The sequence below is a fragment of the Galeopterus variegatus genome, unplaced genomic scaffold, assembly GCF_000696425.1.
Source record: "Galeopterus variegatus unplaced genomic scaffold, G_variegatus-3.0.2 Scaffold3856, whole genome shotgun sequence".
NCBI classification, from domain to species: Eukaryota; Metazoa; Chordata; class Mammalia; order Dermoptera; family Cynocephalidae; genus Galeopterus; species Galeopterus variegatus.
This window is the reverse complement of record NW_007729967.1, coordinates 121,873-145,091: the sequence shown is the minus strand read 5'-3', so window position 1 is coordinate 145,091 and position 23,219 is coordinate 121,873. Positions and strand designations below refer to the sequence as shown.

At 39.0% G+C, this 23,219-nt stretch overlaps 1 protein-coding gene across 1 annotated transcript in view; it reads left to right on the top strand.

Moving 5' to 3' along the window:
- The first annotated feature begins 3,771 nt into the window (after nucleotides 1-3,771).
- Nucleotides 3,772-23,219, top strand: part of LOC103601743 (PH and SEC7 domain-containing protein 3-like) — a 127,445-nt gene continuing 107,997 nt past the window's right edge. Inside the window, exon 1 of the mRNA XM_008586166.1 lies at nucleotides 3,772-4,076. Within this exon, the coding sequence (XP_008584388.1) occupies nucleotides 3,918-4,076 (159 nt within the window). The 5' untranslated portion in view covers nucleotides 3,772-3,917. The remainder of the gene's footprint in view (nucleotides 4,077-23,219) is intronic.

The window sequence follows — 23,219 nt, the reverse complement described above, 5'->3', positions numbered from 1 at the left end:
GGATTTGACCAATGAACATGCTCCAAAAGGAGACCAACTGAGCATGTGCAAGACTATATTATACAACAGGGAACCACTCTCTTAATCGAATATTCATTAAATAGCATGAATATGTATTAGATGCCAAAATTATAAGTTGAATCCCAGCCAAAGGTGGGGTTTTGCTTACTTTCCTGGGGCCAACCCACATTTTGCTAGCTGAGGTGTGCATGCTTTACTTTTGTGTTAAGCTTATTTTTAGCAGATGGCTGCTCACTCTCTTGAGCCAGCCTGCACTCTGTACTGAACTTTAAGTGTGTATTTCTTACTTTTGTATTAAACCTGGTGTGGGGCCTGCTCAATCTCTGGAGTTAGGCCTCACTTTCTCTGTGAAGTCTGTATGTCTTATCTGTTACGTAAAACCTGTTTTTTTCTTCTACTGTGACTCTGCTCTTGAATTCTTTCCTGTGGTGGAGTCAAGAACCTGTTAAGAGGATGGGGTGGGTTGAGGCTGGCTATCAGGCCTCCCTGACCCAGTCCTCCGGCGTCACTGAGGGAAGGAAACTTAAGTTTCACTGCATGCTCTTTTTGTACAGTTAGGAAAAAGATTCAATGTGTATTTACGGTATTCATTTTTCAGAAAAAATCTAAGTTTTTTTTGAAAGAAAGCTTAATGACATGAAATCTGATAGAGAAGGGAAACTTACTGTATAGTTAAGTAGTTTGTTTATATGATGAGTACTCATTGAACTCTTACTTTGTACTAGTTACTATTGTGGGCTCTTGGATGCAGGTGATTTCAGACAGTGATGAGTGCCCTGAAGAGGGAAGCAGGCGTTTTGATGGCAAATAACTGGGGTGAAGGTGGGGACTATTTTAGGAAGGATGGCCAGAGAATTTCCCTTTGAAAAGGTAACACTTGAGCTGACTGCTGAATGATGAGAAGCCAGTGATGTGGAGGATCAGGGTAGGGCAACAGAGTTCCAGGCCTGAAGACAGCAAATTGTTCCCTTTGAAAAGGTAACACTTGAGCTGACTGCTGAATGATGAAAAGCCAGTGATGTGGAGGATCAGGGTAGGGCAACAGAGTTCCAGGCCTGAAGACAGCAAATTGGGGAACCATTCGGGAAAGCTTCAGAAAGGAGGCAAGCTTGTGTTCCATGCATGGGTCAAGTGGAAGCTACAGCCCCCCATTAACCTGGAATGAAGAGCAGAGAGTGCAGGAGACCGTGTGATTTGTTGTGAAGCTTAATGCAAGAATTTGAATGCAGGCTTCGTCATAGCATCCTGATCTGACTTTCCTCATCTGTAAAGTGACGATTGTTGTATCACCTCAATCCACCTCACAAAATTGTCAAGTTGAGAGTCAAAATGAGATAACATGTTACTTCTGTAAAGTATTAGGTGTTAAACAGATGAAAGTGGTGGTAGTAATGGCAATACAGGAATAAGGCTAGTTGGGCAGGCTTAGGTAAAGATAGCATATTTCTGCCAAACCTTACAGAAATGAAGTTGTATATCACATTTCATTTCTGTACATGCTAACATGTGGTTTCCATTCTTTTTTTATTTAACCATTTTGGTGGATAAAAGAAAATTAAGTTCATTAAGAGACATATTCTAACTCTTCCTTATATCCAAAGGATGTGTTTTTTTAAAACCAGTGCTCTGTATTTATAACCCCACTGAGGCAGCATCTCATGTCTTTTACACAGTGCTTTTGGAATTAATCTTGGCTCTGTTGTCACTTCCTTTGTGTGTTTTTCTTCAGGCTTACTTTTGTTAAATGGAGTTTTTTGCCTTTGGAATCATCATTGCTTAATTAGAGTCTTGTATATTGTAAATGATAAACTTTATTACAGTATGCCACTGTTTATGTCTTTGTATCATGCTTTGTAAAGTATAAAGTCACTACAGAATTTTTTTTTTATACTAAAAGACAGTTATTCAGTAGCTCCGATTAACTGGGAAGAGAAGAAAATGTACCTAAGGGTAGCTAAAATAATGAACTTCAAGCATTGTTAAAGGACAGGAGAGCTCCAAGATCTTCTAAAACCTATAATCTATTATTATTTTAGACAAAATTCTACCAGAATTGGTTAATGTTTTTGTCTTTTAAAGGAATTTTCTTTATTTTTCAATTGGCATATATTGATTGTACATATCGGTGGGGTATAGAGTTGTATTTCAATACACGCATGCAATGTATGATGATCAAATCAGGGTAATTGGCATATTCATCATCGCAAAAATGTGTTATTTCTTTGTGGTGAGAACATTTGAGCTCCTCTCTCAGCCATTTGAGAACATACAATAAATTATTGTTATTGTAGATGCCTAGCACTACAATACACCAGTATACTTATTTTTTCTAGCTGTAATTTTGTATTTTTATAGCACAGTTGAAGCACCAAGTGCTTCCAAGATAGGAGATGCAAAGTAAAGAGGTCTAAAGGAAGGTGGAAGAAAGCCCCTGTCATGAGAGTGAAACAGAACCCAAAGCTCAAACCCCCTTTGCCTGTGCCTGTTGGCAGTGGAGGAAAACAGCCCTGAGCACCTTAAATAATGCTCAAGAACACCAGCACTTTACTGTGTACTATACAAAACTTGCAATCCTGAGTCATCAAGGAAAAGTTCAGATTTGAGGGGTGGGATGGGTTGAGGCAGCAGTTTCTTCCCAGATTGGTTTTTACAAACTATTTTTAAGTTTCATTATTTAAAATCTCCTTTACCTGGAATGCATGCTTCTCTGGCTGACCTTCTACCCCTGGGGTGTCAGATATGTAAGGCATTGTGGTCTTGAGTATCCTGCTTAAAACTAACTTCATGCGTCAAGAAGTTATTTAAAATCTCCTTTACCTGGAATGCATGCTTCTCTGGCTGACCTTCTACCCCTGGGGTGCCAGATATGTAAGGCATTGTGGTCTTGAGTATCCTGCTTAAAACTAACTTCATGCGTCAAGAACTAAAACTATCTTGTTTTCTAACAATCTTCAATTTGTAATCTTGCTTAGAGCGCTGCATGTCCCTGTGCACAGAGCATTTACAGCTCTTGGAAAATCTACTTGCTCGTTATTGATCCAAGCTGGCTTTATTGGTCTCACTCTGAGCCTTATTTAAAGTTAACATTGCTAACCCCTCAGTTATTTTTTCATAACTTTTCAGTACAACAGGGAGGTAGCATAACATCTTTATTCTGGATTTGCCATACAAGCTGACACAATTCCTGTTTAAATGTCTGGCTGGAGTAGTCTAAGGTCATAAACATTTAATTCTAAGGAACAGCAGTACCATTTGGATTGCTGTTAAACAGTGTATGCCCTGAAATAGGAAAGAAAGGAGGATTATTGATCATTGAGATGCCTTTGTCTCTCCCATCCTTTCACTAGCCTGTAATTGATTGAGCCTTTTGACGCCCATCGTATTTTCCCCCTTTTGGAAATTTAGCTCTGATCCCACCCCACATGGTGCCTTGCAGATGGATTACTTGAGACTTTTTTTTTGTGGTATCTCTATTTTGTTGTTTACATTAATGAGCTTACTGCACAATATCACAAGAGAAATAGTGTTGCTATTTGGAATGTTAATGAATTGCCTGCCTGGCCAATTGCCATTTGTTCCAGTGTGTGAATATGGGGTGTGTGTGTGTGCGCCCGCGTGCGTGTGGAAAAAAGAGACGAGTAGCAGGGGTGGATTGCATTTTTTTTCCTCTTTGCAGCCAGTGACGTGAGCCGTGCCTGGAACAATCAGACTCGCTGAAAACAGGGTAGTTGAAGATGCTGGGGGAGGCAGCCTGGTGCTTCTTAAGCTAAAGCAGATCACGGCGCTCAGGAGCTGCTCAGGCACAACCCGGCAGAGTTCCTCCAGCATTAGAGCCTGGTAACGGTTGGCAAGTGCCTTTTTATTTCTCCAAAACCCTTCCCTAGTTGACCTTCAAAATGATTGGCGTGAATAGTGTTCAGAGTACCAGCAAGGTACGAGTGAGGACCTCAGGTTCCGTGAAATACTCCCGGGAGGATTCTATCCGGCGGCAGTCCCACCGGTCAAAGTCTATGAAAATTTCCAACTCCTCAGAGTTTTCTGCTAAGGAGACCAAGGTAAAGAAATGCCATGTTAAACCTTATTGACAATTGCATGGTAAGATAACAGAATTTGATACGGTCATTGCCAGTGTCTAATGTGCAATGACAGACTGAGAAAGTAACAGGGAGTATAAAATGGCTCTAAGATAGTCAGGAGAGATTAGTTGGAAAGGATGGTACCTGAACTCCAGATACAAGGATTGCTGTGGCGTGGGTCAGTTTTGTAAAGAGCCAGTTCGTGGATGAGAAGGATGGGAGCGATGCTGAAAATGAGATGATTGTGAGAAACTGTTGGTTGGCACATTGATCTTGTTTTTAGTCTCAGAAAGGTTGCCTTGACAAATGATTTTTCAGTGCGGTGTATTTTTAGAACATCAGGCATATAGAGATATTATGTATGATTTTATCTTTCAGTTAATTCCTTTTGCCTTCTCTCCTCTGGTCTCCCCTGCCCTTCCCAATATGTACAGCTGATGTGTAGTAGTGACCTGGTCCAGTTATCCTACATTCTTGTCATGTTGAGAGTCATTAGCCGCAGGTATATGTAATTAGGAGATATTTCTTCTTTCGTGTTCCTTACAGGTATATGTGCTAATGCCATGCTGCCATTAAACCACTTGTGTTTTGGGGGCTGTCTTCAAGATAATATCACCTTTGTTCATGTGAAATATGAAGGGATTGATTACGTAGTGAAGTGGGCATTTACTACATGCAACATATTCCTGAGATTCTTCCCACCACCATCTGTGTGAGCAGGGTACTCAGAAACACTCCCACTCCACAGGTTTAAAAATGGAATAATAGAATCATAGGATCACAGAACTAGAGGGCTGGAGATGTAGATGATTATAACGGAGATTCATAGCTTGAGAACATGCAGAGAAACCTTCAGGAGGTGGATCTCAGTGTCATTTCAGCCTTCTCGTGGGTTATATCCAGACCCACTGAGGGTGACCTCAGACTTTCAGCCTCTCACCTTCACCACTGCCCTGTCCTGCTCCCACCCCATCCCCTTCTATGGCATTACATTGTTGAAAGACTCTGATAATAAGAGGTTCCCCTCAAAATATGGCAGGGGAGGGGGTGTGATTAAGGAATATGTTGGCTTCCTGTCCCCTCCCCCTTAGATTATGACACAGTGCAGACTAACCCCATCAATCATTAGCAAATTGTCTGGCTCCAGTAAGTCTTCAGATGTGGCTTTTTCCTCCTCAGTATTTTTTTTTTTAAAAAAGCTGAGTATCTTTAGGGAGAAAGATGTGTCTTCAAAGTCCTTTAATGTGACCTGAATGGGGGTGTATGGGTTTCTACTGAAACTGTTATGTGACCTCCTGTGGCGTAACGACTGTGGTCTCCTTCTGAGGCCATAAATAAATGAATGTATGTGGGTATGTATGTGATTCTCAACATGGCTCTAAAGTTGGCTTCTATAAAGAGCACTGAGAAACGTCTGTGTATTTTGTTTTATATATTTTAATGTACATCACACCCGTAGTATGCAGTCCAAAGCTAAGGGAAATTAAAAGGTCAACATCATGAGCTCTGTCGTAGCTCTGCCACCTATCCTGATGATAATTTAAGTATTGTAACATTAGTGGGCTCACCCAGAACTATGGTTGTGTAGTGTAATGTTGGAATCTAGCATAGATGCCAAATTAATAGATTCTCTACCATCGTCTGCTTGTCACACAGTACACGTACTCTTATTTGATATATGTCTGTGCAAGAGAAGACCCAGCACTTTTTTTGGAATATTGCAAACATTCAAGGAGTTAACAGTATGAAATGCTCCTGGTCAAATTGAAGTCAGTAGGCCATCCCATGGTACTTGGGAGATTATAGTTAGTTTTTTAAAAAAAATATTACCATTATTTTGAGGTATACGGGGTCTCTAAGTTCTGGAGTGTGTATTCAAGAATGTATCCAAGCTCCAAATATGTCACGAGATTTTTTTAGGATTTTCCAGCCTTTTAAAGTTGAGCACCAGAAGTAGCCAATAGAAAATCATTAGAATAGGAAGGAAATTAGGTAGATTGAACCTAATCATTCAGTAGCCATTTTTGTTCCCTAAATGAAGTAAATGGAATAACACTACAGGCTTGTACCCTAAATTAGTAAACTAAATTATACTATAGACATGTGTAAATACACATCAACATGTATTCTTATGCACAGTTTACACATTTTACTCCATGTTAATCAGAATTCTTACCTTACTTACATCTCATAGTATTCTTTAGCACGTAAATTCAAACCAGTGCTTCTTTCTGCTAATCATGTAAGTAGTACTTTTTGATTATCTGACTCTTCATCCAAAATGCAGGATGTCTAATCTAATAAATAGAATACATTTTATACCCCCTCATCTTCCCCCACCCCCCACGCCCCATGAGAAAGATAAGGGATCATTAACTCACTTTCCCGGGATTTAATTTTCTCTTTCTAGAACTCTCTCTGCCTCTTTCTAGAATAGGTGTATAATCATTTCTCCTTGTCAGGGAGTTGGAATTATAACATGTTTTGTATTCCTTGAAAACATTCTCTTCTAATGTTTCTAACTTCTGTTAGGTTGACCATTAAATACAATTTTTATTTAAATATCAATTTATCTGCAGTCCTCAATTTTTATCTGTTTTATTCGTTTTGTTCTTAATTTGAAGCAAGTGATAAAGGACTTCTGAAAGTAGTAGATACTCTTTGCCTTTGATTTTAATGAAATATCTTAAAAGCCTTCCTTGATCTAATCATTTTAAATTAAGAAAATTGAATTTTCTAATCCTTCATGACTCGTATTGACATAGCCTGAAGAATATTATTTAACCTTCTAAGACACATCTTCTATATGTTATTTCCTTCAAAACTTGATTCTCTGTGTGGACTTTGTTTCCCCTTTAGGGTGGGTTTAAATCCCATTCTTCCCTCTGGAGAGAGTGTGGCTTTGTCCTTTTCTGGACAGTATTGCTTATGTCTATCTCTGAAACAGATAAAATGGGCAGGACACAAATATTAATATGTTTTGGAAGGATATTTATGTGTTTTGTGGAGACCGGCATTCATTATTAGAATGTTTTAATTAAGTCTGACTTTGAGTTTAGCCATTTATCAGTTTAAGCGTGTGCTATTGGAAGCATTACCAGCATTCCTGGCCGTGAGGGGGCAGTGCAGACCTCCCGGCTGTCAGGCCCAGCTGGTTGCTCTGCCTTTGACAGAAGTAACATTTTGGAATCAATTTATTAAAAGTGGAAAACTCCAGAATTGGGGGTGTGCAGTGTAAAAAGATATTGATTTAAGCCTCAATTCTGCCATATTTCCACATTCCTCCTCTGAATTTAGTTATATCTTAAATATAAATTATTTTGGTATTGTTTAGTTTTTAACTTGATTAAGGATTAAAACATAAATCTGTAAAAGTTCAGGTTAATAATATCACTTTTTTCCTTCCCTCTCTCTTGCCAAATTACATTATACATTTAGGTGGAGGGAAATCTCAACCTGATGCTTTTGTTTCTTCACGTTGTTGTGGGTGAATACAACATACATGGTTAATCCTTGAGGCATTTTTTGAGGAATAGTATGTGGCTAGAGATTAAACCAGCCATTCTCTAGTTAATAATCATGTGGATTCAGATGAACTGGTTAAAGCTATTAATAATAGAGCAAAGAAATCAATTTCCTTGACAATGAAATTTTAGAAATTTCCAGTAAAACTCCTGGTACTTCAGGTAGTGCATAATGAAAACATCAGCTGTTTGCTTTCTTGGCCAGGATGCTGCATCCTGGTGGTCTAGCCTGGGTTTTGCTCACTCATTAGCAACATGCACTTAGACAAGTCGCTTCTCCCTGAGACTCTTCTGTAAAATGTAGGTGTTGGTAAAATGATGTCTTTGTTCTGAGCAATGTTAATTTTAGAAGTCTTGCGGAGGTTGGTGGGATTATTTCCTGTGTTATAAGAGCCTAAAGACTGAGCTAGATTTAAGGAAGAGGTTTATTTAAACCCCTTATCTGGGGTTTAAATAAACCTCTTCCTATTCTAGGAGATGTTAGCCATGAACATGTTAAAGGAAAATGGAAGAGCTTTGCTCCAAAACACAGCTATGGGAGTCCCTAGTTCATTGCTTTCTAAAATAGGTTGCTGTAACGTTGAAAGGCACCATCAACTCTGTTCTCTCCATTCTGCAAGGGCTTTGCTTGCTATTTCTTTAGCCTTGTTGGGTAAATGCTAATCATTTCTCCCTGAGAGTCAAATCTATACACAAAGGCACTTGAAGAAATCATTGCAATGCCCCTTTGCAACCTGAAGGTTTAGTGGGAGGTTTGCAGAGTTTTGTCATTCTTTCCTAGATCACTTTTGTTCTTCAGACTAAGGATAGAGTGTGGGAAGGAGATTCTGGTCAAATGGGTCATTCATATATGCTTGTTTAAAAATGTATATCTCGGGCTGGCCCGGTGGCGCACTGCTACAGTGCGGCGCTCCTGCCGAGGGTTCGGATCCCACATTTTCTCTGTGTGGACTTTGTTTCCCCTTTAGGGTGGGTTTAAATCCCATTCTTCCCTCTGGAGAGAGTGTGGCTTTGTCCTTTTCTGGACAGTATTACTTATGTCTATCTCTGAAACAGATAAAATGGGCAGGACACAAATATTAATATGTTTTGGAAGGATATTTATGTGTTTTGTGGAGACCGGCATTCATTATTAGAATGTTTTAATTAAGTCTGACTTTGAGTTTAGCCATTTATCAGTTTAAGCGTGTGCTATTGGAAGCATTACCAGCATTCCTGGCCGTGAGGGGGCAGTGCAGACCTCCCGGCTGTCAGGCCCAGCTGGTTGCTCTGCCTTTGACAGAAGTAACATTTTGGAATCAATTTATTAAAAGTGGAAAACTCCAGAATTGGGGGTGTGCAGTGTAAAAAGATATTGATTTAAGCCTCAATTCTGCCATATTTCCACATTCCTCCTCTGAATTTAGTTATATCTTAAATATAAATTATTTTGGTATTGTTTAGTTTTTAACTTGATTAAGGATTAAAACATAAATCTGTAAAAGTTCAGGTTAATAATATCACTTTTTTCCTTCCCTCTCTCTTGCCAAATTACATTATACATTTAGGTGGAGGGAAATCTCAACCTGATGGGGCATGACACTGAGGGTTGCGATCCGTTGCCCGACACAAAAAAAGACAAAAAAGGAAAGAAAAAAAAAATGTATATCTCATTTAATAATATGGAGAAAATCCTTAGTCATAATTTGAAAATTTTTCTGCAAATTGTCTCTTTTTATTTTTTATTCTTAATTTTAAGCTGAACATCTTTTAACCTCATAAATTCATCCTTTAGCTGGATCCTTTTAGAGACAGAATAGACTTAAACTTAATCAGGTCAGAATATCAAGTAATAACTTGATCACCTTGATGCACTAATAATAACCCTGGCATATGAGTGAATCAAGGAGGAGGTGTCTTTCACAAAATAGATCTGGTAGCAAAGAAAAAGATTTTATCTCCAGAACTCTGTTTTTCTTGTATTGGCTCTACTATCTGTCCACTGCACTTGTGTTCTGAGAAATTATGCTTTTCGTCCAGGTGTGATTCCGCCAGGCTAACACATTCTGATATTTTATTGTGATCCTTACCCAAAGGAGATCTTAAGAAGACACCTGGCTCCTTCTGGAAAGTAGTTCTGCAGACTACATCTTTATCAATAGCTATTTATCCCCCTTAAGTCTTTTTTTTTTTTTTTTCCTTTTTGTCTTTTTTTACTGACCGGTAACGGGATCGCAACCCTCGGTGTCGCGCCCGCACCATGCTCAGCCAGTGAGTGGGAACCGGTCTCCACATGGGATCCGAACCCTTGGCGGGAGCACCGCCACACTCCCAAGCACCGCACTCTACTGAGTGCGCCACCGGGCCGGCCCCCCCTTAAGTCTTGAGTCAGACTTGCCCCCAAAATAAAAGCTGTCACTACCTTTGGATTAATTTTTTTAAGTTAAGACAGCTAGCAAAGTGGCATTAGTTTTTGTTGCTGAGTTTGTTCGTTTGGGCTGTACCTGAACCCCTAATCCATGCCCCCACCAGCTTATTTCTGTGAATTTCATAGATCCTGTGGGTACTTTCATGTAAACTAACACCTTTTTTTTAGGATGTACAAATTATTATTTAGGAGTAAATATTGAAAAAACTATACTCCTGTTGGGGTGACACTTGGTGTCCCTTTAATGTGATTAAAAACAGTTATTTTCCATCATGCCATTTACCCATTTTCACCTGAGTAAAGTGCTGGTGATTTTGTTTTTATGTGTCTCTAAAATAACTCCTAATGACATACCGCATTCTTGCTCTGAAACACTCATGAGGAGACCGTTTCTATTTGAATGCATTTTTCCAGTGAAGAACTGTCCTGAAGCAGGTTTTTCAGAACTTCCATGCAATATTTGAACATTGTAAAGAAAATGCTGTTCCATGCTGTCATTCCTGGCAAGCTAGTGTAACACCCTTTTCTGAACCAAGGGACAGGAAAAAGAAAAATCTATGAAGTATTGATAGGAATTAAGGGAGAAAAAAATACTCACATTTTAAAGATAGTCATTGTTGAAGATCCGGGATGTTAGAAGCATCACGATAACCTGGAGTTAACCAGCAGGACTTCCTGTGTAGGAACATGCATGGTAACCAGATATTTTGCATTTTCCAGGATGATGCCTTTAGTGCAACCTGTTGTTAGGTCGTGCCTGGTTTAGAGTTGAGAGACTGTATTCAGCTTAGCGTCTCAGTAGATTTTTGGAAAATGTTTTTTATTTACTCATCCATAGTGATGGAGAAACCATGGGTAGCTGAGCAAGATGGCTTCCTCCTCTGTAATTCATCATGGAAGTTACTTTTCTACCTTTAATTTTTAATTAATTTTTGAGCTTTGCTTTATTTGCATTCAAGCAGATCACTTTTTCATGATTTTTTAAAAATCCAGTCTGCCATGTTCTGATGATACAACATTTAGTGTACCTGTTCAGACATACAGATCATCTGATTTCCATGGAATTTGCTTTTCATAGGTAGATTGTTTAGAATGCTTTATGTCAAAAATTTTATGAGAAGTACTGGCTGAGGGCCCTCTCTGCCTAGCCTGACTCCTCTCGTGATACTCCATTGTTTGTAGTCTGCAGTTAAGTTTTAGAATGTGAAACACCATCCAAGCCACTGGAGACATCAGTATACACATTATTGCCAGATTCAAATCTGGTGAGCCAAGTGTTTGTTTGATTCCAATAAATCAGATGAGATGAAATAGCTATCCCAGACATTCTGAACTCCTTGCACACAGGTGCAATTTAGTGGAATCAGGTCCAACTCTGCAAATGCACTGGGGCATGCCAAGGTGTTTACAGCAAGCAGTGAGACCTTCTCTATATACCAGAGCCCCAGCAGCTCGTGACAAGGGAATTAATTCCTACTGAGCTTTTCATTACAGATTTTTTTTCTAAGATCTCTCAACATAAGTAAATCTGAAGGGTTGGGGTCCTACGTAACTAGACCTAATAGGCATACAGATACAGAAAAGTGCTTTAAGAGAAGAAGGTCTTTACTGTCACTTAGAGGGGCAGATAAAGTACTCTAAGTTATGCTGATTTATGACCTTTCTCTTCCTCGGTATACTTTCTTAAAAACAGGTAAAATAGAAAGGCTCTCCAGAATACTTTTATAATGATTGGGCATTGTTTTGAGGGGATTTTTATATGCCTCATCAACCCCCTGCTATGATCTCTTAGACCATGATTAAGTGGTATTTATATACAGCAAAAATTAACTCTTAAAATTAGGGTCTCAGGTAATAATATGCTTTTATCTCTATGCCCACATAAACTCCACTAAAATGACAGTAGAACTCACAGATCTTCAAAGACACAGAATGAAAGAGAATGCTCTCAAGATGTCAACAAAATTTGAAAGATGGAAAGCAGATAGACCTGTTAACTCTTTTAGCACCCCAGAGAAAGCTAAAATCCTAATGCCTGCGGACTTGGAAGCCAAGGAAAGCAGACTGGTTTGCCCCACAGAATACAGGAAAGGCCGGGAACTGGGGGCACTGGCTACCTCTCAGGGTGGTAGGAGCCAAGGGAAGACATCCCCTTCAACACCTTGAAGGTTCTCTGAAAAATCACCTGATAAACACAGATTAATATGAAGAAAAGGAATAACAAATTTTATTATATCATAGTTTTACGTGAACATGAGCCTTCAGAATGAAGACCCAAAGATTCAGGAAAAATTGTCCACATTTATGCTTAGGTTCTCTGAAGCAGACACAGCTGTGTAGAAATGTGATTGGACAAGAAAAGTATGATCTAATGCTAACAGACTGAGTGGGAAACCCCACAAAGCCTGTCTGTTCAGATCCTTCTTGGTCCTTGTGCAGCATTCCTTCTTCCGGGGCATAGGGTAGGACCTTTACTGGAATGGGTGTCTTACTTTTACTGAATTAGGCTCTTGGGTCCCAAAGGCATAGAAATGAACAATGCACCCCACAGTAAAGCAAGCAATGCTTTATTAAAGGAGACTTTTTCGTAAAGGGGGTAGCTACAGGAAAGCTAGTCCCCCGAGGGGAGCTGTCCGGGGTCCTTCCCAGGGAAAGGGGTTTAAGAGATGCAGGCCAGCATCGTCATTCTGTGCCTCTGGAGGTGGTCCATTCCGTTCTTCCTGGTTGCATCATGGGCACATGCTCAGTTAGGTCCTCGGTCCTTGCACCTGCTCAGTAGGTCCAAGATGGTGGTGGTGTTCATTATCATTGCCCAGGAGGGTCGTTGTAGCAGTCACCTTGAAGCTTTGTGTGCATGAGCAAATTCCTAAAGTGGTCTTAAGGTAAATCTGTAACTTAATTTTTACAATTACAGAAAGAAGCCTTGGGGAGGGATTTTGCAACTCAGTGCATATCTGTTTCCCTCTTATCTCAGCTTATTTTATAATGGCAGGCCATGGGCTAATCATGTGCCCGGGCAGGGTCTCATGACAGAGGAGTGGAAAAGTAAGAAAGTGTCCTCTGCAGGAAAAATGGAGTCAGTTTGGTTCACAGGCCTAGCCCTATTCTGTCTCGTTATGACCTGCAGACAAGGTAGGTCAGGAATTTCTTTATGCTAGCCTCAAGACAGGTGGGAGGTAGGGGGAGATTGGAGTATGTTTATGACCTGCCTTGGGGATGAGGGATTCTAGATTCTGTGGCTTGCTTCAAGGGAGAATGAGGCTGAGAGACAGGAGGGCAGGAGCAGATCAGAGGAAAACTGCTTTTGAGGGTGCTTCTGAGGCTTTCACTCTGGGCCCCTACAGGGTCAAAACAGGAAGATCCCTGTAAAACCTCCGAAATTAGTAACTGGACTCTCTAGATGCCCTCCCCTACTTTGGGTAGCCAAGTTACCCTCCCCTAACCATTTTCCGCTCCTTCTCTCTGGTGAGTTTAACCCGGAGGCTTTGGATTTAGGAAATCAGGATCAATTAAGGCCCACAATGAGATCCCCACATTGAAAAGAGCAGGATTAAGTGAACATATAAACATTTCACACTGGGGATTCTCTTCTCTCCTCACCCATGTACCTTTTTCTCAGTTACGTGAAGAAGTAAAAGAGAAGGCATAGTATCCCGCAAACATGAAATTGACTAGTAGAGAGGGAGTCTCCTCACCCATGTACCTTTTTCTCAGTTACATGAAGAAGTAAAAGAGAAGGCATAGTATCCCGCAAACATGAAATTGACTAGTAGAGAGGGAGAGGGAATCCCCTGGATGATGATTAAGGGAAGCCCTGGGACACCAGCTGTGCCGGAGATAGAACCCAACCGGTTTAGACTGGAGTGGGAGAACAGAGGATTCCAGAAGAGATGCTTCCGATGTCTCCAGTAGAATCCCAGCAGCACGGGAAAGTGTTGAACTATATGGAGAGGAGATTCGCGGATCTGTTGGAGAGTGTGGAGTTGAATTAGGTTCATAGAAAACAAAGTAAACAACAAAATGAGGTGATGATGAACTCTACCGAAAACAAAGTTTACAAAAAAGGAAATGCAGCATAGTGCACGACAAAGCTGAGCCATGAGTTATATCTGCATACTCATGACAACAGAGGCACCGAAAATTGATGAAGCTCCAGATTGTGATTGTGATATAACTTTAATAGAAGGATTTGGGGGAGGGAGAAAGAGAGAGTTGGGTTGGGTAGGGTGTGTGCATACGTGTGATAAGAGAGCTAAATGCTATTTTTCCAGAGAGTTCCACAATTGGAAGTCAATAGTTCATCTCAAAACTAGAAAAACCAAAAAGGAGTTGAGAGGTTATCTCTGGGCAGCAAGAATCAGAGGTGAAGTTAAGAGATTGTTATTTTCATTATATGCCCTTTAGTAATGTTTGATTATGTAAATGATATACATATATTGCCTTGAGAACATTTTGAAATGAATCAGAAGGAAAATAGACAGCATATATAGGTACATATGAGACGTAAATAATTTCCAGTGACTATCTTAATTAATTTTGTGTTTAGCAGTTGTCAGATAATAGAGACTTCTTTAAAAAAAAAGAAAAAAGTTATATCTTTTCCAGGACTTGATACTCTAGCAGTTACAGGATCTAGACTCTGTTTCTGTTGCTAGTTGCTGTCAAAGTTTTCAGTTCCTAGTAAAATGCTAGTGAAAGACTGGTTCTTCACTGAGAAACAGATCTTTATCCTCAGATTGTCCTTGCTACTTATTTTTATGGGATGGTAGTGACAGTAGTTAGTGTTTGGGGGTTTTTTCTTTATTTTCTTGCCTAGCAAAATGAAAAACTGGTAATCCTATGTGGTTCCCCAAAACTTCTTTTGAAAATTTTTCTGTTTATGAAATTCAAAAGCCTACTGTTCATTGAGTTAGATTATTTAATTTGACTGTATTGATTGTTTTGGATAAAATCTGTTTCCATTTTTTTTTGTCTTCACTGCTTTGTCTAATGCATGGAAATGACAGGGAACAAATGCCAGGCCTGGCATTCTCTTTAAATGTCAGATGTATTGATTGTTTTGGATAAAATCTGTTTCCATTTTTTTTTGTCTTCACTGCTTCGTCTAATGCATGGAAATGACAGGGAACAAATGCCAGGCCTGGCATTCTCTTTAAATGTCAGAGTCCCCTAGGGATTGTTTTTTACAAGCCATTCATTAAAAGGGACTCTGCTTGTTACCCAGCAAACAGGTTTTTTTTTTAACTGTGCACAGTAACTTAATCATCATATCCATAATCATTAAATATAATTTGATCATTTTTCTTAGGTATTTAAAAAATACATGTAATTTACAAGGTTAGTTGAAATTTATGTTTTCCTTATGTTCTCAAATTATGAAGCACTCTTTATTATTGTACTTGCCTTCTACTTCACAACAATTAAGGCTTACAAACAAGAGGGATCTAACAACAGATTATATAGCAAGTACAGTCTAGAATCTTTGAAAATATTGATTATGGTTATATTTTTCAACAGCATGGATTAGTTATCCAGATCTAGACAAATTTTTGATAAATAAATACATTACAGTTCCAGAGGATCAGGGTATAAGAATTAGAAAGAAAATCAGGAAATAACTATGAACACAATGAATTTGGGAATTGTGTTGCTTACACAGGTCAGAGAATAGTTACATATGCTGAAGAATACTTTGGAAGTTTACCTATAACTCATATATATGGCAGAAGGTGATTCACTAAGACTGTAATTGCATAAACTTTTTCCAAGCTCTCAGGCTTTCAGAATTTTTATATTAAATCACAGCCACATAATGTTTTTGGACACTTGTTTTTAGTGTCTACTATAGGTTGAAGAAAGATGAGGGAACTTTCATAATCTGTGTTGCTGTCTTACCAAATATATTTCAATGAGTTTAACAAGAATAGCCCTTCAACCTGGGATACATATTCTCTTCCAGGGAGGGTTTTGACATAATCCTGGCAAGTTCACTTTGGGAAAGATGTGAAGAGAGTGAAAAATAGTGAAAAAAATATGGGCTCTTGGGTCAAATAGTCCTACATTTGAGTTGTTACCAGGGTAGGATTGCCAGATTTAGCAAATAAAAATATAGAACACCAGGTAAATTTTAATTTCAGGTAACAAATAATTTTTAGTGTAAATATGTCTCATGCAAAATTTGGGAGCATATTTATACTTTTAAATTATGCACTATTTATCTGACGTTCTAATTTAACTGAAAATTTTACATTTGATCTGGCAGCCTACAAACCTACAGCAAGTAACAATCTGGGTAACCCCCAGCTTCTAGATCAGTGAAGCAGAGTAATCACACTTTATAAGTTTGAATGCATATCGACAGATTTCCAGTCCGTTGTTCTATCCGCCTACATTTGCTGCCTCTCGTCGTAATTGTGGAATGTAGCATCATTACCGAGGTTTTTGTCTTCTCACCGAAAAGTTTTTAAAACACTCGCTGTGATCAGGACAATTTATAAAGCATTGTAGGGGCTAAAGGGATGCAGAAGACTCGGTCACATCTGCAAGGAGTGTGAAATCTGGTATCATCTGTATTTTTAGTTGAAGAAGTAATGTGTACATGGTGTGGTCAACATTACAATAGTATAGAAGATTATACATTGAAAATTCTCCCTCTTGTCCCATTTTCTCAGTTGCCCTCTCCAGAGGCAGTCGTTGTTGGTGATTTTGTGTGTGTATCTTTTCAGAGATATTCTATTTGTGACCAACCAAATCCACATGCACATACACACATGTTTTTTCCACGTTACATACCGTATGTGCTGCTTTGCACCTTACTGGGTTTTTTTTAAAACAATATATCTTAATATATTTACCTCCTTCTTAGCTAAAGATTTTAAATATTGATAGATAATATATTTCTGGTGCTGTTGTTGAAACTGTTTGTCTTATCCAGTTTTTTATTTATGCTTGAGGTGTATGGAAATGGGCCACCCTTCTCTCATAATTTACATCCCAAATCTGCTACTGCTTTCACCCCAGTCCAAGTCACTTCGTCTCTCACCCAGATACCACCAGTCTCATTAATGTTTCCCTTGCTCTCTCTGGATTCTTTCTCCACACAGAAGCCACGGCAACCTTTAAAAACATGAATTAGAGAAGGTCACTCTCCTCCTTAAAATACTCCAGTGATTGCCCAGCTTGCACAGACTAAATCCCTAACTTTTCTGGTTAAAAAGCCCTGCGTGACCCGCTTACCTATTTATCCACACCACACCCTGAGTCCACCATGCTCTGGCCACACCAGCCTCATTTCTGTGTCTCAGCCCCACCGTCCCCAGTTATGCTGAGGAGCTGCTCACCCCTCTTTCCCCTTGTCTTTGCACGGCTGCTGCTTGTCATGCGTGTCTTCAATTTTCTTGCAGAGAGGCTTTCTCTGAACAGCCAGTCTAAAGCTATGCTTTTGGGTTGCCTTATTTTAATCAACTTATAATAATTACCTGGTAACCTGCCAGTAAATGACAGAATTATTGTTATCTGTTGGTTTGTTTTCTTATTTCTTTATTATCTGCTTCTACCCCACTAAAATCTAACCCCCATGTCTGTGGTGTTCACCACTGGATTCTCAGTGCTTATACAAGGGTACTTCAAAAAGCTCATGGAAAAATTAGGATTATCCTTTAATTATATTTTTCCACAAACTTTTTGAATACCCTCGTATTAATATCTGGCAGATAGTAGGACTTGGTACTTATATGTTTGACTGAATATATGAGCAAATGGTGTTTAAGAGATTTATTTATACTGTTACAAGTGTTACAGCTGTTACACTATTCATGGTACAAACATGAATTATAGTCTTCCAATAGTTATAAAATACTTTATGCTATACTCTATTAATACTTATATTCTGTACACTATGCTATTACAATAGTTCCCCCTTAACCACAGTTTTGCTTTCTGTTACTTAAGGTGGTTTCAGTTACTCAAGGTCAACTGCAGTCCAAAAATATTAAGTGGAAAATTTCAAAAATAAACAACTCATTAGCTTTAAATTGGCACCATAGGCGTGAATCCTCCCTTTGTCCAGCATCTCCAGGCTGTGTGTGCTACCTACCCATTAGTCATCAGGTCAACTGTCACAGTATCGCAGGGTTTGTGTCCAAGTCACCCTTATTTTACCTAATAAAGGCCCCAAAGCACAAGAGTAGTGATGCTGGCATATTGTTATAATTGTTTTATTTTATTACTAGTTATTATTGTTAATCACTGTGCCTAATTTTTTTTAATTTTTATTGAATCATAATTGATTATACATATTTTGGGGGTTCAACATTGACATATGTTGGGCCGGCCCAGTAGCGCACTGGAGAGTGCGCCGCTTGGGAGTGTGGTGGCGCTCCCGCCGAGGGTTCAGATCCCATGTGGAGACCGGTTCCCGCTCACTGGCTGAGCGCAGTGCGGGCGCGACACCAAGGGTTGCGATTCCGTTGCCGGTCCCCAGTACGGGCGCAACCCCGGGGGTTGGGATCCCCTTACCGGGCAGTAAAAAAAAAAAAAAAAAAAAGAAAAAAAAAAAAAAAACATTGACATATGTTGATCAAATCAATATTACTAGTATGTATATTGTAACAAATTGTACTTATTCTTTATGCCCCTTGTCCAATCTCTCCCCATCCCCCTCTCTCTCCCTCTCTCCCCTTGATAACCCTAGATTTCTTCTCTCTTTCTGAAAGAATAATGGTTACTCTGTTGATTTGTTGCCTAGATGATCTGTCCAATGTTGAGTGGTGTGTTCAGGTCCCCCAATACTGTCGTAGAGCAGATACTTCTTCTGTCACTCTGGAATGGGCTTCGTGGAGAGAGATGTCCTTTTCTTTTCTTTGGTCTCTGCTGGCGACTCTTCTTGTGTCAGCGCACTCCAGTGGCTGATGAACCATCTGCACAGTGTTTGTGACACCTAGCTGCTTTTGCAGCAGCCGCAGCTGTTGTGGTGGCTGTGGTGGGCCACCTACATGGAGGTGATGTTTTCAACATGCTCCTTACCTAGTTGCTGGTGGCAGCGGCAGTGTGCCTGGTTGTGGGAGGAGGGTCCAGTCCCTGACTCTGGATGGTCTACTGTGCCTAATTTATAAATTGAACTTTATCAGAGGTATGTATATGTTTAGGAAAAAACATGATGTATATACAGGGTTTGGCACTGTCCATGGTTTCAGGCATCCACTGGGGGTCCTGGAACATATGCCCTGTGGATAAGGGGGGACTACTGGTTATAAGAAAAAATACATTCTAATGAATGTCTAGTACTTACAAAAATACTTGCCCTTGATTTACCAGCATGTGTTACAATAAAATATTTGTTGTAGTCATTGTACGATAGAGTAATACAATGAAGATAAAAGATGTATTAAGCAAGGAATGCTATGTAGATAGTTGAAGGGGACATACTATGAAGATTTAATGATGTGTTAAAGGAGAATTTGAATGATTGAACATCAATTCATTTTCACTGTGATCATAAATTTTCTTAGCTGTGAACTGAGGATCATTTATATCTTTTTCTGTGAAAACATTATTTTTAAATAAACTAACAGGTTCTGAGCCTATATAGCAAAGTAAAAGCCTAAGAAATGAAATAATATGGATAACTTTATTTGTTTTTAGCTTTATCAACTCCAGTTTCTACTAAGTTTTTTTCAACAGCAAAGCATTTTTCAGAGTTGCAAAATTTATCACTGGTAATGCATTTATATTAATTTAAAACGTGTGTGTATGTACATGCACATGTATGTGTAAAAAGTATACTGAGTATATGGTGTCAGTACTGTGCATGATTACAGAAGTTAAAAGCACAGACTTTGACTTAGGATAGACCTGTCTTCAGATACCCAGCTCTGCTCTATGACCTTTGGCAGCTTGCTCAACCTTTATAAGCATTAGTTATGTTATTTCTAAAGTGGAAATAATAATACCTTTCTCATACAGTTGCTGTGAGGGTTCAGTGAGATGAAATTAAAGCTCTTAGCCCAGTACCTCATATCATGCAGACTCATTGATGGTTATATTATTATCAGTGGAATATCAACCAATGCAAAATGGCTAGAACATCATCACAGTGTCAGAAATATCATCATGTGAAACATCAAATATTCAGAAGTTTAAATCTCTAAATCATAAACCAGGAATTTTGATCTATCTATTCAGTGATTCTTATTCTTCCTTTACTACAGTTTTCTAATTATTCTAGTCAGAGTTTCAAAACCAGTGTCCTGTTGGACAGTGGATGTGTTTGTCTGGCCCACAGTGTTTTTTCTCATTTTTTTTTTTTTGCCCACCTTGAATAATTTGTGCTTCTAGCTACTTCTGAAAAAGAATAACTAGCAGTAGTGAAGCTTCATTCCCTCCCGGTTGAAATCAGGCTACTAGCTGCATGTCTACGTGGAGCTTTCTCCAACTCACTGGAGTCTCTCCCCGGCCTTCTTGACTCATTTATGTCACCTGCCTGTGGATATTTGAGTTATAACTCTTGGTCTGTTTTCTGGTATTGAACCAGCAATTTGGACTTGATGTTCAAACCAATTCATTAGGAGATGTTTACAGCTTTAATTTTGCTCAACAAGGAAGTTAGTGCCTATCTTAGTAGTTAAAGTTTTGTTTATACTTGGAATAGTGTTATTGGTACTAGCATATTTACGACCCTTTCTCTAAGACAGAGCAGCCAATCTAATGGAGGGTAATCTTAAAGTAAAGAAAAAGCACTTTAGGGGGAATGTGCTTTGTATTAATTAAGTCTACCCCAAAAATAAATGAATGAATGAAAAATGAACAAGTGAATACATACATACATACATGTATACATACATACATACATACATACATACATACATACATACAAGTTTGGAGTGTTGCATTAGTATGAATGATAATTAGCAAGTCCATTTTTTTCACTTTCAAGTTTGGCTAGTGCTCCACCAGAGCTGCTCACTAAATCCTTTGGCAGGAATGTTTATTTGGTATTATCTTGGGCTGAATTTTTTTCAGACTACTTCAGTCCACAAAGGTGCCTTTGACAAGAGGCAGTCAAGCCAGCCCAGGTGCCCCTCCCCACTTAAAGAACCATTGCTCTTTGCCTCTCTTGCTCTAACTCCAGCTCCCTCTGCTGCTTTCATGCTTGTTCATATGCAGTTTTAAAATATAAATTCATTAATTTCTAAGAGCCATGCCTGGGATTTGGGAGCAGGTTGTGATGCGATTAATCAGAAACCATGGCAAAACATTTAGTGGAGTACACAGGGAAAGGGAAGAGGAACTTGGGAAAGACTAGTTTGGAGTTTGGCTGGGTGACTGCTAAGCTCTTTTCAAGTGGAATTATAGAATGGTAAATCTAGAAGAGGCCAAGAAAGATAACTTTATGCAACCCCTTATATTGCAAATGAAGAAAATGAGGGCCAGGCAAATTAAGTGATTTGTCTTAAATGGGCAAGTTGGTGACAGTTGGGCACCCCAGTCTACCTCCTGAAATTCTTAGCTCCTGAGGTTGGATCTGTTTTCTCATCTTATTAAATTTTTCTCTGAAGAAAATATATATAACATGATGCCACATATACTGTGTATGGAAGTGTCTTATACATTTTAAGTAGGAAGTAAAAAGTTAGTTGATTCTGTTAGGTGACTAATTTTCCATTAAGGAGGTTCAGTCAGGGTTAGCAGCACGTTTCGTATCCCTTACGTAAGAGGCCCGTGAAGGCAGAATGGACTCGTCTGCACCTAATGTAATGTCTCCCTAGCCTCTGGAATGTGCTAAAAAATGTTTATTACATGTTGAATTATACATATTAATTACACTGCAAATTTCCTTTTAATAAGGTAAGCCTTTTAAATTAATGTTCTAGTGTCCATTATGGATTTGTGCTGGTACATCCATACATAGGTAGACATTTTGTGGTTGCTGATGGGGTTCGTAAGTGCACCACAACACAAGAGTAAGTTAATTGCCCACGATACAGACTTTGGCTCCATGTACTTCATAGCTAGATCCAAAAAATATATCTGCCTGGAGATGTGAAAAAACACAAACCAAATTTCAAGCATGCTTCTGTCACCCCAAGTGAGAGCTAACCTGATGAATATCTACAAGGTTGCTTGTGAGTACATGTTCTTTGATGTAGCGCTCTTTAAACTTGGATACATGAAAACTGTGCAGTGGGTGTGGGAACAGAGGTAGTTTTAAGGGAGGCAATTTTTAGAATCTCATGTTCAGTGTGTACTTCTCTCCAAAATGGATCTACCAGTAAATATTCTTATGGTCAAGCTGCAGGATGTTTGTCCTTTTTCTCCTCTGCTTGATAATCACTTTCTGCCACTTAAAAAAAAAAAATAAGCATAACCCCTTCACCCATAGCTTTGTTTGGTACACTGAACAGGTGTAAAAACCTCGTAGGGAGGGGACAAACAGAGAATCAATTTCAAATACTGGTTTTGAAGAAGCTTCCATTAGTGATGGATAATTCGATTTTCCAATATTATTTTAAAGCATAGAGAAGAAAATAAAAGTTGAGAAGGGCCATTGCTTTAAGGCATTTTGAGTTTTTCTGACCATTTTGATATTTATCTGGTAATAGTTTTTAACCAGTATCTTTAACAAACATGCTCTTTCTCTGATAACACTGCCAGAGCGGAGCATATTTAATTCTGTACTTAAAATTGTCTGCTTGATCTGAATATCTGCATGAGCCAGCATTGCATTTGAAAAAGGTAACCATGGTGTTGATGTTGTCATAATTCTTCCTGGATGCAAATTCACTGTGGTCACTGTCAGTTTCACTGAAAGTGGCAGGTGTGTTATCCTGCATACTTTTCATAATGATTCAGAGACCACAGAGAAAAGAATTTGTTGGAGTTCAGAGGTGATTGAAATAAAACACATGAATACCATCGACTGTGCAAAGTGTGCTTCTGGAGAGAGAGAGAGAGAGAGAGAGAGAGAGAGACTCATGGTTACACAATGCATGGTAATGGGGAATGCTTCAGAGAGCCATGTGTGGGGGCTGGCAATGAAGGTGCTAAGATAGAATTGCATTTTATTATCTCTGAGAAGCAATCAAAAGTGAGAAACAAAGACTTAAAAAGTATATTTATACCAAAATCCCTTGATCTCTGTAGTTAAAAGCAGTTTACTTTGCTTTCTCATAAAAATGGTGATCTTCAAATCTG